The sequence below is a fragment of the Ornithorhynchus anatinus genome, chromosome 5, assembly GCF_004115215.2.
Source record: "Ornithorhynchus anatinus isolate Pmale09 chromosome 5, mOrnAna1.pri.v4, whole genome shotgun sequence".
NCBI classification, from domain to species: domain Eukaryota; kingdom Metazoa; phylum Chordata; class Mammalia; order Monotremata; family Ornithorhynchidae; genus Ornithorhynchus; species Ornithorhynchus anatinus.
Genome location: NC_041732.1, coordinates 15,199,940 through 15,216,022, shown reverse-complemented (window position 1 = coordinate 15,216,022; position 16,083 = coordinate 15,199,940). Strand labels below are relative to the sequence as shown.

Genomic DNA, 16,083 nt, shown 5'->3' with positions numbered 1-16,083 from the left:
CTGGCACATAGTAAGTGCTTAAGAGATACTACAATTATTTTTATTTTGAACTCGCCAGAGGAAAACCAACCATCAATCTGTTCCCCTTGCCCTCCCCGGGCTCCAGGGCAGAGAGGAGAACACTGGATGGTAGTTGACATGGAGCCCCGTGCGAAGAGCCCTTGCTGCCGCTGGGCATCCCTGGGCGGTCGCGGTGGGTTTTCCCCGCTGCTTCTTCCCCGCCCCTGCTCCCGAAGGCGGTCTGGGTTGAGCTCCGCCATGGTGTGGGGAGGGAGAGTTGAGCCGCGTTATTGGCCCCGCAGCGCAGAGAGCGCAGAGGTCCGGCCTGCTCCTGTCGCCCCTCCCCGCCCTCAGCTCCTCATGCTAAAGCTTCAGTCACTGCCTCTGGGGGTTCAGTGGGGGTTTCTGAGCTCACCTTTACATGTACCCCTTACTCGTCCCACAACCTCACTCTGCCGAGTGACCGATCCCCTTCCCACACATTCCAAGAGCGTGGTATCACGGCACATCCCCCAGCCCCAGCGTGCGGCCCGCATAGGCTCTTGGAGCCTCTGCCAGGCACCTCCGACCCCCAGCCCTATCACAGTTTGGAATTGACCCCAGCACTCAGTGTTTCCCCAACGCCTTGGAGAACGTGAAAGGTGAGATATGTATGGCTCACCCTCAGCAGTAGACTTTGGTCCTCCTTTCAGGTCAAACGTTTCATTAAAGGATAGATCCTTTGTCGGGATTTGGTATTTTTTAACCCCTGATCCTCCCCTGAGATCACGTGGCTCCAAGATGGCAGATCGGGCCACGAGGTGGAGATCCACGGACCGCTGGAGGCAGAATTTAAAGTGACGTACAAAGACCAGTGAAGAATGAGGGATCCCAACCCAAGGGAAGTTGTGTAACCCGACAGACAGCACGGGCGCTAATTAGGAGCCATTCCTGTGGGAGCATCTTTGGGTGGGCCAAGGGAAGCTGACGGTGTCAACCAAGATTACTCAAATGAACGGATGATGGGCTAAACCCCATCCACGTGAGCGGCCTCCTTTCAGTGCCTGGAACGGTGGTTGTATACTGAACCCAAGCAGCACGGCTTAGTGGAAACAGCAAGGGCTTGGGAGTCAGAGGTCGTGGGTTCTAATCCTGGCTCTGCCACTTGTCAGCTGTGCGACTTTGGGCAAGTCATTTCACTTCTCTGGGCCTCAGTTCCCTCTCTGTAAAATGGGGGTTAAGACTGTGACCCCACAAGGGACAACCTGATTACCTTGTATCTACTCCAGGCCTTAGGACAATGCTTGGCGCACAGTAAGCAGTAACAAATACCATCCTTATCATTATTCCAGGAGGGAGTGGGATTAAAGGTATGAGCTGAGGTCTCCATATTCTCTTCGCTACACCTAGCTGGGAGTAGGCACACAATAAATGATAATTATTGAGCGCTATGTGCAGAACACTGTACTAAGGGCTTAGGAGAGGACAATACAACAGAATTAGCAGATTCGTCCCCTGCCCATTATAAGCTTAACGTCTAGAGGGGGAGGCAGACATGAGTATGGATACTGCATAACATTTAAAGAGATGTACGTAAGCATTATGGGGTGGGGTGAACATCAAATGTCCAAAAGTCCCAGATCCAGAAGGGAGACTGAGCCGAGCCGGAGAAACGAGGTTTCAATCGGGGAAAGTCCTCTTGGAGGAGGAGCTGTGATCTTAATAATGCTTTGAAGGTGAGGAGTGTGGTGGTCTGGCAGATAGGAAACGCTCTGGGCATGTCACTCCCCTTCTTAAAAACCTCCAGTGGTTGCCTATCAACCTCCACTCAAAACAAAAACTCCTTACTCTAGGCTTCAAGGCTCTCCATCACCTTGCCCCTTCCTATCTCTCCTCCCTTCTCTCTTTCTACTGCCCACCTCCCACGCTCTGCTCCTCTGCCGCCCACCTCCTCACCGTCCCTCGGTCTCGCCTATCCCGCCGTCGACCCCGGGCCACGTCCTCCCGCGGTCCTGGAATGCCCTCCCTCCTCACCTCCGACAATCTAATTCTCTTCCCCTCTTCAAATCCCTACTTAAAGCTCACCTCCTCCAAGAGCCCATCCCAGACTGAGCTCCCCCCTTTTTCCCTCCGCTCCCTCTACCCGCCCCCTTCACCTCTCCGCAGCTAAACCCTCTTCTCCCCCCTTTCCCTCTCCTCCTCCCCCTCTCCCATCCTACCCCCTCAGCACTGTACTCGTCCGCTCAACTGTATATATCTTCATCACCCTATTTATTTTGTTTAATGAGATGTACATCACCCTGATTCTATTTATTTGCCATTGTTTTTATGCGATGTTCTTCCCCTTGACTCTATTGCCATTGTTCTTGTCTGCCTGTCTCCCCCAATTAGACTGTAAGCCCATCAAAGGGCAGGGACTGTCTCTATCTGTTGCCAATTTGTACATTCCAAGTGCTTAGTACAGTGCTCTGCACATAGTAAGCGCTCAATAAATACTATTGAATGAATGAATGAATAGGGAGGGGGAGGGAGTTCCAGTCGGGGGTTTGGGGGGAGGTGTGACAAAGGAGTCGGAGGCGAGATAGACGAGGTCGGAGCACAGTGAGTAAACTGGTGCTAGAGGAGCAGAATGTTAAGGCTGGGATGAACCGAGTGCATTTTCACTCAGAGCTTCCAAGGGCCCCTGGAGAAAGGCGGAGAGCCCTTTGAAGAGTGCCCTGCCACATGGCAGCTTGCCGTGAGGAAAAAAAGTTCACTTCTGACCTCATATAATACGCCTGCGATCTCTGGTGCCCTCCGCGAGAGAACCCCAACCTAAATTCCTACTCTTCCAAAACAGAATAAAAGACAATACAATAAAATAAAAGGGGCTCCACCACTGGGAGGATCGTGAAAAGTCTTGGCCAGTGGCTCTGGACAGCCTCATTCTCAACATCTGCCTTGAGGGAAAGGCTGTCCCACAATTAACTCCATGAGCACCCATTGCTTTTGGAGGCTTTGGAAATAAAACTGCCAGCAATCAATCAACCATAGGTATTTCCAGCATGCCTGCTGTGTGCAGAGCACTGTAGTAATTTCACTCATTCATTCATTCTGTCAATCATATTTATTGAGCGCTTACTGTGTGCAGAGCACAGTTCCAAGCGCCCTGGAGAGTACAATACATAATAATAAATGGTCACATTCCTGCCCACAATGAACTTACAGTACAGAGAGGGAGACAGACACTAATATAAATAAATAAATGACAGATATGTACATAAGTACTGTGGGGCTGGGTCAGGGAATGAATAAAGGGAGCAAGTTAGGGCAAAGCAGAAGGGAGTGCGAGAAGAGGAAAGGAGGGCTTAGTCAGGGAAGGCCTCTTGGAGGAGATGACCCCTCAATAAGGCTTTGAAGCGGAGGGGGCGGGGGGGGCGAGGGGCGAGTGTAACTGTCTTTCGGATTTGAGGAGAGTTTGGGAGCATACTCCGTGGTAGTAAAAGACAGGCCTGGCCCTCAAACAGCTTACAATCTAATGGAGGAGACAGGGAGGGGATAAAAATTACCTTCAATTACAAGAGGAAATGGAGGTGCAGAGGGTTATGACAAAAGATAGGATAGAGATGTGAATATGTGGAAGAGAATGTAGAAGGACGAAGCAGTGAACTACCACATCAGTGGCTATAAGTATGTTGGGAATGTGGAGGGTTTGGGATCTCATGGGGTCTTTGAAGCTGGGGAGTGTGGCTAAATCCGAGATATGATCCTCTGGCTCCGAAGTAAAAACAGCCTGGATCCCTTCAGTTAACCTAAGCATGAGGCTTCCTTCCGATAACAGTCCCTTAGTGGATAAAGGAGAAAGATCCCTCAAGGAGACAATCCCTTAGTTGCCTCCTCTGTAAAACGGGGATTAAGAATGTGTTGCCTACGTGGTAGGGGACTGTGTCCAACCTGATTAGCTTGTATCCACCCCAGTGCTTTGAATAGTGTCTAGCATATAGAACCAAATACCATAAACAAAGAAAAAAAAGAGGGCACCCAGAATAATAATAATAATGATGGTGGTATTTGTTAAGCGCTTACTATGTACAAAGCACTGTTCTAAGCGCTGGGGGGATACAAAGAGATCAGGTTGTCCCACGTGGGGCTCACAGTCTTCATCCCCATTTTACAGATGAGGGAACTGAGGCACAGAGAATTTAAGTGACTTGCCCAAAGTCACACAGCTGACAAGCAGGATTAGAACCCATGACTTCTGACAAGCCCGGGCTCTTTCCACTGAGCCACGCTGCCTCTCTTTCCTGGAAGTGGCATGAGAGGAGCAGGCAGGGAGGGGCATCCCAAGGAGCCGACCTCCTACACATTCCCTGTTGCCAATGGGAGAGTAGGATCAACTGTTGGTTCAAAATGGTATTATTATTATTATTTTTAATAAGTGCTGAGCAACATGTACATACTCTACCCACGTAAGGAAACAACAAAAAAAAGCTAATGGAATCTTCTAGTTCTGTGGTACGTACTGGATGAAATGACAAGCATAAGCAAACCCCACAAAAGCAAAAAACTGATTTTTCAAGATTTCAATTCTTTCCATTTTAATCTATTTAGTGTTTTGAAGGGAGCCTTAATTGTACTTGCTAGTCCCATGGGGGACAGGCTTAATATGTCCATTAAATAAAATGTAAATCCTTTTAAACTGTTCAAAGTTTAATCAATCGGGGGTCCCTCCCCTCTGCTCTAACCCCCTCCCCACCCCACAGCACTTGGTGTATATATGTACATAATTATTATTCTATTATTTTATTAATGATGTGTATATATCTATAATTCTATTTATTTATATTGATGCTATGGATGCCTACGTGTTTTGCTTTGTTTTCTTTTCTGTCTCCCCCTTCTAGTCTGTGAGCCTGTTGTTGGGTAGGGATTGTCTCTGTTGCTGATTGTACTTTCCAAGTGCTTAGTACAGTGCTCTGCACACAGTAAGCGCTCAATAAATACGACTGAATGAATGAAAGGTCAAACAGGCAAGTGGCGGAGCCAGGATTCGAACCCAGGCCTGTATGACTGGACTACAGGGGGAGATAGGCATTAAAGTAAGTTACAGATAGATGTTAAGTGCTGGGGGGAAAAATCAAAGTGTTTAAGGGTATAGAACCAAGGACACAGATAACACAGAAGGCAGGCCCAAAAGCAGAAGGACTCTTGGCGGAGATAAGATTTTAGTACGGCTTTGAAGATGGGGGGAGTGATGGTCTGTCTGATATGAAGGCGTTTCAGGTGGGAGGGAGGACTTGGGCAAGGTGTCGTCAGTGACAGTGATAAGACTGAGGTTCAGTGAGAAGGCTGGCATTAGAATTAGTGTTGGCATTAGTGCGGGCTGGGCTGCAGTAGGAGGGCAGAGAGGTGAGGTAGGAGAGCAAGTTGTCTATATCCCAGCGGAGCTGCTGCCTCCCTTCCCACTCATCCAACTTTCAACTCAACCCCCTGCAACCCCCTGCAATCTGGCTTCTGCCCTTTCCACTCCATGGAAACTGCCATCTCTAAGATCATCCACAACCTCCTTGTTGCCAAGTTCAACGTCCATCCCTATCCTCCCCGACCTTTCTGCTGCCTTCAACTCTGTGGACCACCTCCTTGTCCTGGAAATATTATTCGACCTTGGTTTCACTGACATTGTCCTCCCCTGGTTCTCCCCCTGGGTTTTCTGGCTGCTCCTTAGTCTCTTTTGTGGGCTCCTCTTCTGCCTCCTACCCCCTAAGTCTGGGGGTGACTCAAACAAGCAAGCAAGCAAACCTCAGGCCTGAGGGAGAACTTGGGCAAGGGGTTAGCTGTGGGATAGTAGAGATAATAATTATGATACTGGTTAAGCGCTATGTGCCAAAGACTGTTCTAAGTGCTGGCAGATCAAGGAAGAGTTAGTAGATTGGTGTTAGAGGAGGAGAAGTGGGTGGATTGGGTTGGAGTTTGAGATCAGCGAGGTTTGGTAGGAGCAAGAGAATTGATTGAGTGCTTTAAAGAATTTGGTAAGGCATTTTTGTTTAATGTGGAGGTGGTCGGGCAATCACTGGATTGTCCCTATCCCACGTGAGGCTCACTGTCATAATCCCCATTTTATAGATGAGGTAACTGAGCATCTTGAGGATGAATCCCAAATCTCTTTCTTCCACCCTTTCTTCCTCCTCTGCAGTCTCTCTACTTGGTTGTCCAGGCAACACCTCAAATTTAACACATCCCAAACAGAATTCTCTATCTTCCAACCAAATCCTTTCCTCTTCCTTTTTTTTTTCATTTTGAATGGTATTTGTTAAGTACTATGTGCCAGCCACTCTACTAAGCGCTGGGGTAGATACAAGCTAATCAGGTTGGACACAGTCCATGTCCCACATGGGGCTCACAGTCTTAATCCCCATTTTACAGATGAGGTCACTGAGGCCCAGAGAAGTGAAGTGACAATATAATTATGACTATTATTATTATTGTGGTATTTGTTGAGCACTTATAATGTGTCAAGCAGTGTTCTAAGCACTGGGGTAAATGCAAGATTACCAGATTGGACACAGTCCTTGTCCCACATGGGGCTCACAGTCTTAATCCCCATTTTACAGATGAGGAACTGAGACCTGGAGGAGTGAAGTGACTTGCCCAAGGTCACACAGCAGACATGTGGCAAATCCGGATTTAGAACGCGAATCCTCTGATTCCCGAGCCCGTGCTCTCTTTCCACAAGCCCACGCTGCCCAAGGTCACACAGTAGGCAAGTGGCAGAGCCGGGTTTAGAACCCAGCTCCGTCTGACTCCCGGGCCTGTGCTCTATCCATTAGACCACGCCACTTCTCAACTCCTCCTGAGTTTAGGATCACTGGAAACAGCACCGTTATCCTCCCCATCTCACAAGCCCATAACCTCGGCGTTCTCCCTGACTCATTGTTCTCATTCAACCCACACATTCCGAATCCTTTCATTTCTACCTTGACAGCATCCCTAGAATCAGCCACTCTTTCCTCTCCATCCAAACTGCCACCAGGCTGATTCAAGCACTTTTCCCCCAACCTTGACTACCGCAGCAGCCTCCTCCCTGACCTCCCTGCCTCTTCCCTCTCCAATCCATACTTCACTTTGCTGCCCAGACCGTTTTTCTAAAAAATGCTCAGTCCTCCCCTCCCCACTCCTCAGGCACCTCCAGTGATTGCCCAACCACCTCCACATCAAACAGAAATGCCTGACCAAAGTCTTTAAAGCACTCAATCAATTCTCTTGCTCCTACCAAACTTCGCTGATCTCAAACTCCAACCCAATCCACCTACTTCGCCTTCTGTAACACCAATCTAACAACTCTTCCTTGATCCGCCAGCACTTAGAACAGTCTCTGGCACATAGTAAGCACTTAACCAGGACCATAATTATTATCTCTTCTATCCCACAGCCACCTCTTTTCCCCAGTTCTCCCTCAGGCCTGCAACTCCATCCCTCTTCATATCTGACATCCACCAGTCTCCCCACTTTCCAAAGCTTCCTAACATCACATCTCCTCCAAGTCCCCTCCTCTGGCTAAGCCCTCATTACCCTTATCCACCTGCACTGGGATGTGTACCTCTTATGATTATTATTAATAATAAAAATGATAATGGTATTTCCTAAGTATTCTGTGACAAACGCTGTTCTAAGCACTGGGATAGGCACAAGCTAATCAGGCTGGACATTGTCCCTATCCCATGTGAGACTCACAGTCTTAATCTCCATTTTACAGATGAGGTAACGGAGAAGTGAAGTGATTTGCCCAAGGTCACACAGCAGACAAGTGGTGGAACTGGAATTAGAACCCAGGCCCTTCCGACTCTCAGGCTGTGCTCTATCCACTAAGCCACGCTGCTTCTTTAAGCACTTCAATACTCACCCTAGTCCCACAACATATGTCATTCAATCGTATTTACTGAGCACTTACTACGTGCAAAACACTGTACTAAGCACTTAATGTCAATATCATTATATTCTATTTTCTCTATCCCTAAGGTATTTTAATGTCTGTCTCCCCCAGCAGGACTATCAGCTCCCTTTGGACAGGGATTATATCTACCACTCTGTCATATTGCACTTCCCCAAGTGTTTAGTATAGTGCTCTGCACACAGTAAGCACTTAATAAATACAATTGACTGACTGAATGAATGAAATAATTATAGAGATGTTGTGAAGGTAGAACCAAAAGGATTTGGTGGAAAATTGAATATGATTGAATGAGGAAGATCAGCCAGATTATGGGCTCAGGAGACAGGGAGGACAGTGGTGTGATCTCCAGTTTGAGATAAAGTCTGTGGGTGGGCAGGGGTTGGGTGGAAAGATCAGGAGCTCTATTTATGACAGGTTAAATGTGTGCTGTTGGCGGGATGGCCAGGAAGTAGTATCCTGAAGGCAGGAGGATATGCGAGACTCTTCTGGAGAAGAGGGAGATCATGGTTGGAGAATTGGATTTGGGAATCATCCACAAAGAGATGGTAGTTGAGATGGAGGGAGTGAATGAGTTCTCCAAGGGTGTAGATGGAAAATAGAAGGGTATCCAGACTTGAGCCTTGAAGGACACCCACAGTCAGAGGATGGAAGGAGCCCGAGAATGAGAATGAGTGGCCAGAGAGATGGGAGGAGAAACAGAAGAGGACAGTGTCAGCTGAAGCCGAGGGTGGATGCTTCCAGGAGAAGGTGTCGAAGGCAGCTGAGAGGTCGAGGAGGATTAGGATGGAGTAGAGGTTGTTGGATTTGGCAAGGAGGAGATCAATGGTGACCTTTGAGATGGTTGTTTCCGCAAAGTGAAAGGGGTGGGAGTCAGATTGAAAGGAGGGAATTGAAGGAGAGGAAGTGGAGGGAGCGAGTACAGACAACTCCTTCAGGGAGTTTGGAGAATAACGGTAGGAGGGAGATGGGGCAATAACTGGAGGGAGCTGGGGATTGAGGTAGGGGCAAGGGATTGATGGGGACATTCCCACCAAAGGCTTTCCTGCTCCTGATTCTGGATGACAGTTATATCTGTTACCAAAATCCCCAAAACACACAGAGAACAACATGGGCTTTTCATTATTTTAAGCCGCTATTTTTAATGTCTGCGACAATCAGGGGGAAAGAGCCTGTCCTGTCCTAATTCAGCTGTCCGTTGGCATTTCTTCTAAGAGATGTAAAGTGTTCAATATTTGAATTTGGCACAGCACTGAGAAGCCTCCCAGTGTTAACTCGGTGGCTCGCGCGGCGAAACCGCAATTCCACATTTGACTTACTGGGTATTCCCAGCCAGCCCATGCTGCAAACTAAGAAATAACCACAAATGACAATCTCTTGAATCCCAGGGAAAACGACACTGACGGCACCTCACTGGAGGTGTAGCCTGAAACATTTTTTTGTTACCTATGAGAAAGGCAACTTCCTTCAATAGTACTTATTGAACGCTATATGCAGAGCACTGTACTAAGCGCTTGGAATGTACAATTCAGCAACAGATAGAGACAATCCTTGCCCACTGACAGCCTTACAGTCTAATCGGGGGAGACAGACAAAAACAATAGCAATAAATAGAATCAAGAAGATGAACATCTCATTAACAAAATAAATAGGGTAATAAAAATATATACAAATGAGCGTACGAGCACAGTGCTGAGGGGAAGGGAGGGGGAGGAGCAGAGGGACGGGGGGGAAGGGGGCTTAGGTGAGGGGAGGTTGGGGGGGGCAGAGAGGGAGCAGAGGGAAAAGGGGAAGCTCAGTCTGGGAAGACCTCTTGGAGAAAGTGAGCTCTCAATAGGGCTTTGAAGAGGGCAAGAGAGATAGTTTGGCAGAGGTGAGGAGGGAGGGCATTCCAGGACAGCGGGAGGACGTGGGCCAGGAGTCGACGGTGGGATAGGTGAGAAAGGGTGGCGATGAGGAGGTGGGCGGCAGAGGAGCGGAGTGTGCGGGGTGGGCAGTAGAAAGAGAAGGGAGGAGAGGTAGGAGGCGGCAAGGTGATGGAGAGCCTTGAAGCTTAGAGCTATACGTTTTTGTTTCATGTGGAGGTTGATAGGCAACCACTGGAGGTTTTTAAGAAGGGGAATGACATGCCTAGAGCGTTTCTGCAGGAAGATGAGCTGGGCAGTGGAACGAAGAATAGACTGGAGCGGGGAGAGACGGGAGAAAGGGAGATCAGAGAGAAGGCTGACACAACAATCCAGCCGGGATATTATGAGAGCCTGTACCAGTAAGATAGCTGTTTGGGTGGAGAGGAAAGGGCCGATCTTGGCAATATTATAAAGGTGAGACCGGCAGGAGTTGGTGACAGATTGGATATGTGGAGTGAATGAGAGAGCTGAGTCAAGGATGACACCAAGGTTGCGGGCTTGAAAGACGGGAAGGATGATCGTACCATCCACAGTGATAGGGAAGTCAAGAAGAGGACAGGGCTTGGGAGGGAAAATAAGGAGCTCAGTTTTGGACAAGTTGAGTTTTAGGTGGCGGGCAAACATCCAGGTAGAGACGTCCTGGAGGCAGGAGGAGATACGAGCCTGCAGGGAGGGGGAGAGGACAGGGGCAGAGATGTAGATTTGAGTGTCATCTGCATAGAGATGATAGTTGAAGCCGTGAGAGCAAATGAGCGAATGAGAAGCAGCGTGGCTCAGTGGAAAGAGCCCGGGCTTGGGAGTCAGAGGTCATGGGTTTGAATCCCGACTCTGCCCCTTGTCAGCTGTGTGACTGTGGGCAAGTCACTTCACTTCGATGTGCCTCAGTTCCCTCAACTGTAAAATGGGGATGAAGACTGTGAGCCTCACGTGGGACAACCTCATTCCCCTGTTTCTACCCCACGGCTTAGAACAGTGCTCTGCACGTAGTAAACGCTTAACAAATACCAACATTATTATTATTACGAGTTCACCGAGGGAGTGAGTGTAGATGGAGAACAGAAGAGGGCCGAGACCTGACCCTTGAGGAACCCCTACAGTTAGAAGATGGGAGGGGGAGGAGGAGCCCGCGAAGGAGACCGAGAATGAACGGCCAGAAAGATAAGAGAACCAGGAGAGGACGGAGTCCGTGAAGCCAAGGTGAGATAAGACACTGTTGACCATTGTCAAAGGCAGCTGAGAGGTCAAAGAGGATTAGGATAGAGTAGGAGCCATTGGATTTGGCAAGAAGGAGGTCATGGGTGACCTCTGAGAGAGCAGTCTCGGTAGAGTGGAGGGGATGGAAGCCAGATTGGAGGGGGTCCAGGAGAGAATTGGAGTTGAGGAATTCTAGGCAGCGAGTGTAGATGACTCATTGTAAGAGCTTGGAAAGGAAGGGTAGTAGGGAGATAGGGCAATAATTGGAAGGGGAAGTGGGGTCGAGAAAGGGTTTTTTTAGGATGGGGGAAGACATGGGCATGTTTGAAGGCAGAGAGGAAAAAGTCATTGGAGAGTGAACGGTTAAAGATAGAAGTTAAGGAGGGGAGGAGGGAAGAGGCGTTGGTTTTTATAAGGTGAGCGGGAACGGGGTCGAAGCACAGGTGGAGGGGGTGGCACTTGGGAGGAGGGAGGAGATCTCCTCTGAGGACACTGCAGGGAAAGAAGGGAAAGTAGGGGAGAGGGTTGTGGGGCTGGGGGGCGGGGCAGAAGGGGGAAGGGTGACTTTGGGGAGCTCAGACCTGATTGTGTTAATTTTTGAGATGAAGTAGGTGGCCAGATCGTTGAGGGTGAGGGGCGGGGGAGGAGCAGGGGGCCTGAGGAGAGAATTAAAGGTCTGGAACAACTGGCGGGGGGTGACGGGCATTGGTGTCAATGAGGGAAGAAAAGTAGTTTTGTCTGGGGGAGGAAAGGGCAGAGTTAAGGCAGGAAAGGATAAATTTTAAATGGATAAGGTGGTTTGGTGCTTGGACCTTCGCCAGCAGCGCTCAGCAGCTCGAGCATAAGAGCGTAGGAGGCGGACAGAGGCAGTGACCCAGGGCTGTGGGTTAGTGGAGCGAGAGCGGCGGAGGGAAAGGGGGGTGAGTGAGTTGAGATGAGTAGAGAGGGTGGAGTTGACAGTGGTAACCTGATCATTGAGAGTGGGAAGAGAGGACGGGGGGCAAGGTGGGGAGAGATGCTTTGGAGAGATGGATGGGATCAAGAGAGCAGAGGTCTCTGTGGGGGAGTAGTACAGATTGCAAGGGGAAGAGAGTGTGAAAGAGGAGGCAGGTGAGAAGGTTATGGTCTGAGAGAGGGATTTCAGAGTTGGTGAGGGAGGAGATGACGAGATCGAGGGTGTGACCAAGTTGGTGAGTGGGTGAGGTGTGGTGGAGCAGGAGGTTGGCAGAATCGAGGAGTGATAGCAGGCGGGCAGCAGAAGAGTCACTGGGTACATCCATGTGGATATTGAAGTCTACGAGGATCAGAGTGGGCAGAGAGATAGAGAGAAGAACTTGAACACTGCACAGTGAAGGGGTCTAACAGCTCAGAGCGAAACAGCAGTTCATCTACCACAGAAGTAGAAACAGCACAGGATTCTGCTGTTCGTTAGCTGTTTTCATCTGGCTACTTGACTTGTTATATTTACCACCCTATAGTACTGTGAAGGGGACAACTGGAAGACCGGGAGAAAGTGTACTTTCCGAAGGTTCCACCTACCCAAATGAAAGCTCAAAATGGTTCCTCCAAACTAAGATGGTCGCCTTGCAGGCTAAGTTGACTGTCTTGAGGGGACGATAAGGACAGAAACATGGCAGGGGCAATGGCTTTGCAGCTTGACCAGCAGCTGCTCCTCTTAATTCATGCTCCTACTGCTTTCAGTGACAGCATTAGCAGCAGTAGTAAGACCATTTATTGAGCACCCACTTGCGTGGCGCAGTGGAAAGAGCACGGGCTTTGGAGTCAGGGCTCATGAGTTCGAATCCCACTCTGCCACTTGGCAGCTGTGTGACTGTGGGCAAGTCACTTAACTTCTCTGTGCCTCAGTTCCCTCATCTGTAAAATGGGGATTAAGACTGTAAGCCCCACGTGGGACAACCTGATTCCCCTGTGTTTACCCCAGCACTTAGAACAGTGCTCTGCACATAGTAAGCGCTTAACAAATACCAACATTATTATACGTGGAAAGTACAGAATAATCAAATGACAAGTTCCAACCCCAAAAGAGTACCTTCTAAAGGGGGAGACAAACATCAACACAACGACAACTAGTCTGGTCAAAATAAATACACCGAGCAACCATTTTCTACAAGAGTATTTAGGACGATACAAGTAAGTTCATAAACCCTAGCTTACGCTTCGAGGAGAAGCAGCGTGGCCTACTGGATAGAGCATGGGCCTAGAATACAGAAGGACCTGTGTTCTAATCCCGCCTCTGTCACTTGTCTGTGTTGTGACCTTTGGCAAGTCACCTAACTTCTCTGGGCCCTGGTTACCTCATCTGTAAAATGGGGATTAAGACTGTGAGCTCCATGTGGGACAGGGACTGTGTCCAATCTGACTAGCTAGTATCTACCCCAGCACGCTTAGTTCAGTGCCTGGTACATGGTACGTGCCTAATAAATGTAATAATGATGATAAAAACAATAATGATGATGATGGTGGTATTTGCTAAGTGCTTATTATAAGCTCTGGGGTCGGTACAAGATAATCGAGTAGAACACAGTCCACGTCCCATCTGGTGCTCATGGCCTAAGTAAGAAGGAGAACAGGTTTTGAATCCCCATTTTTCAAGTGGAGGGGCCCAGAGAAGTTAAGTGACTTGTCCAAGGTCACAAAGCAGGCAAATGACAGAGCCAGGATTAGAACCCCGATCCCCTGACTCTCAGGCCCGTGAGTGCAAACTACTTTACCCCAGTTAGTGCTTTTTGACTGGTTCTGTGAAAAGAGAGCAGAAAGTACAAGTACAAATTCCCATAAGAAATGATGTCAAGTCCACCAACAGGCAACACAATTCCAAAAATAGATTTAAATGACAGAACTGCATTACAAAATAATGATGAAAAAGCAATAAATGCAGCCTGAAAAAGCATGATCAAACAGCAATAGAAATATATCAAAAATAAAAGATTTGAATTTGAATTTTTGAACATATGTAAATAAGAGACTTAGTTTTCAAAGTGGTATCTTTCACGACCTACTCAGAAGCACACAAAAGAGTGACTAGAAAAAAAGATCATGGTATTTGATGATGATTACTTGTTAAGCACTTACTGTGAATCAAACACTGGTCTAAGCACTGGGGTAGACATATGTTAATCATGTTGCTCACAAATCCCTGTCCCACCTTTGGCTCATAGTCTAAGTGTGTAATAATGGGGATCTCTCTCTCAATCCCTTATTTTTCTGTTTATTCCTTTACACCCCTTGAGGCAACTCCTGTAGCCCCGATCTTCCTGCTTATTTCATTATTTGGAAATAATCTTTGTCTTTCTCCTTCAATTGTAAATTCCTTGAAGGCAGGGGCAGTGAGAATACAGTAAATACAGCCCGGACCTGGGAGTCCAAGGACCTGGTTCTAATTCCGACTCTGCACTCATCTGCTGTGCAACCTCACTTCAAGTCACTTCACTTCTCCAGGGTTCAGTTCCCTAATCTGTAAAATGGGGGTGAGGACTGTGAAGCCCCATGTGGGACAGGGACTGGGTCCAAGGCTTAGTACAGTTCCTGGCACATAGTAAGTGTTTAACCAACAACATAGAAAAACAAACAAAATCCAAAACTTTTGTTTTCCACTTTTACTGTACTCTCTCATCAACAGCCTGGTCCTCTGCCCTCATGCTCAACAAAGAAGCAGCATGGCTTAGTGGATAGAGCACGGGCTGAGAGTCAGAAGGACCTGGGTTCTAATCCGGGCTCTGCCACTTGGCTGCTCCGTGACCTCGGACACGTCACTTCACTTTTCTGGGCCTCCATTACCAATGGGGACTAAAGTCTGTGAGCCCCTCGTGGGACAGGGACTGTGTCCAATCTGATTTGCTTAGAACAGTGCCTGGCAACTAGTAAGTGCTTAACAAGACCCATTAATAAATAAATAGCACCGACTGTCAGGGCCCAGAGAGGAGACAGAGGAATAGCTTTGCAGCTGGATGTCAGGTGGGGGGCCGGGGGGGCGGGGAGGGCAACTAAGATGGGAAAGATGGGAAACTCCTGGAGGGCAGGGATTGGGTCCTACCAACTCCGTGGTGTTGTACTCTCCCAAATGCCTAGGACACTGCTCTGCATACAAGCAAGAAATACCACTGCTCGAAAGAGGAACTCGCTCCCTGTCAAGACTTTTGGGCATCGCCCCCTGCCTCTGTCTCCCTCCCACAGATATTTTGGGATGGTGTTCTTTAACGGAGGGCAAATGGTCTTTTTTCGAGACAAGCATTCAACAGAGGGTGCCAGGGAATGCGACCCGTGTGGGTACCTACCTTGGGAAAGCATCGAAGCAGTATGTTTTCCTGGTATCAGGAAAGGCCACCCGTAAGCCCGACATGAGCGGGGAATGGAGAATTACAGCTGCACACTCGTACCGAGACGCCAGATCCACCGTTGGGACAGTCCCGATACTTTGCCCGTATAAGATGATGTTCTCTGGACTGACCCCGTACCTGAAAAGAGTTAAGCAAGAGCACAAGTTACTATGCTGGAAGCAAGGCAAACTCAATTCCATTAAAACATCCGCTGGTGTGGCGGAAACGCACTGAAATTTGGCCCGGCCGATTAAGGTGAAAACAAAAATGTATTACAGTCCTATATGAAAGGACTGTAGGGATCTAAAGAAGAAAGCCATGTTGAAGATGTTGGGCCAGTAGGATGGCGATCCCAACTGGTCATTTTTCAGGGCAATTCTCCACAGTACGGTCTTAGTGTTACAAAGTGAATCTGCCTCCTTGTTCACATCTTATTCCTTTCTTCACACTTTTGAGAAGTCATTCATTCATTCAGTCGTATTTATTGAGTGCTTACTGTGTGCAAAGCATTGTACTAAGTGTTTGGGAGAGTACAATACAACAACAAACGGATACATTCCCTGACCACAACAAGCTCACAGTCTAAAGGGGAAGACGTAAGCTCATTATCCCTATTCCAAAACAGATGGGTCAACTGTATTTATTGAGCGCTTACTTTCCTAAGCACTTGGGACTATACAATTCCCTGCCCACAATGAGTTACAGCCTGGAGGGGAAGAGAGACATTAATATAAATAAA

General features: G+C 48.3%; 1 protein-coding gene across 1 annotated transcript in view; it reads right to left on the bottom strand.

Moving 5' to 3' along the window:
* Positions 1-16,083, bottom strand: part of ABHD17C (abhydrolase domain containing 17C, depalmitoylase) — an 84,222-nt gene that overhangs the window by 1,995 nt on the left and 66,144 nt on the right. The window contains exon 2 of the mRNA XM_029066250.1: positions 15,303-15,482. Coding sequence (XP_028922083.1) covers positions 15,303-15,482 — 180 coding nt within the window. The remainder of the gene's footprint in view (positions 1-15,302; positions 15,483-16,083) is intronic.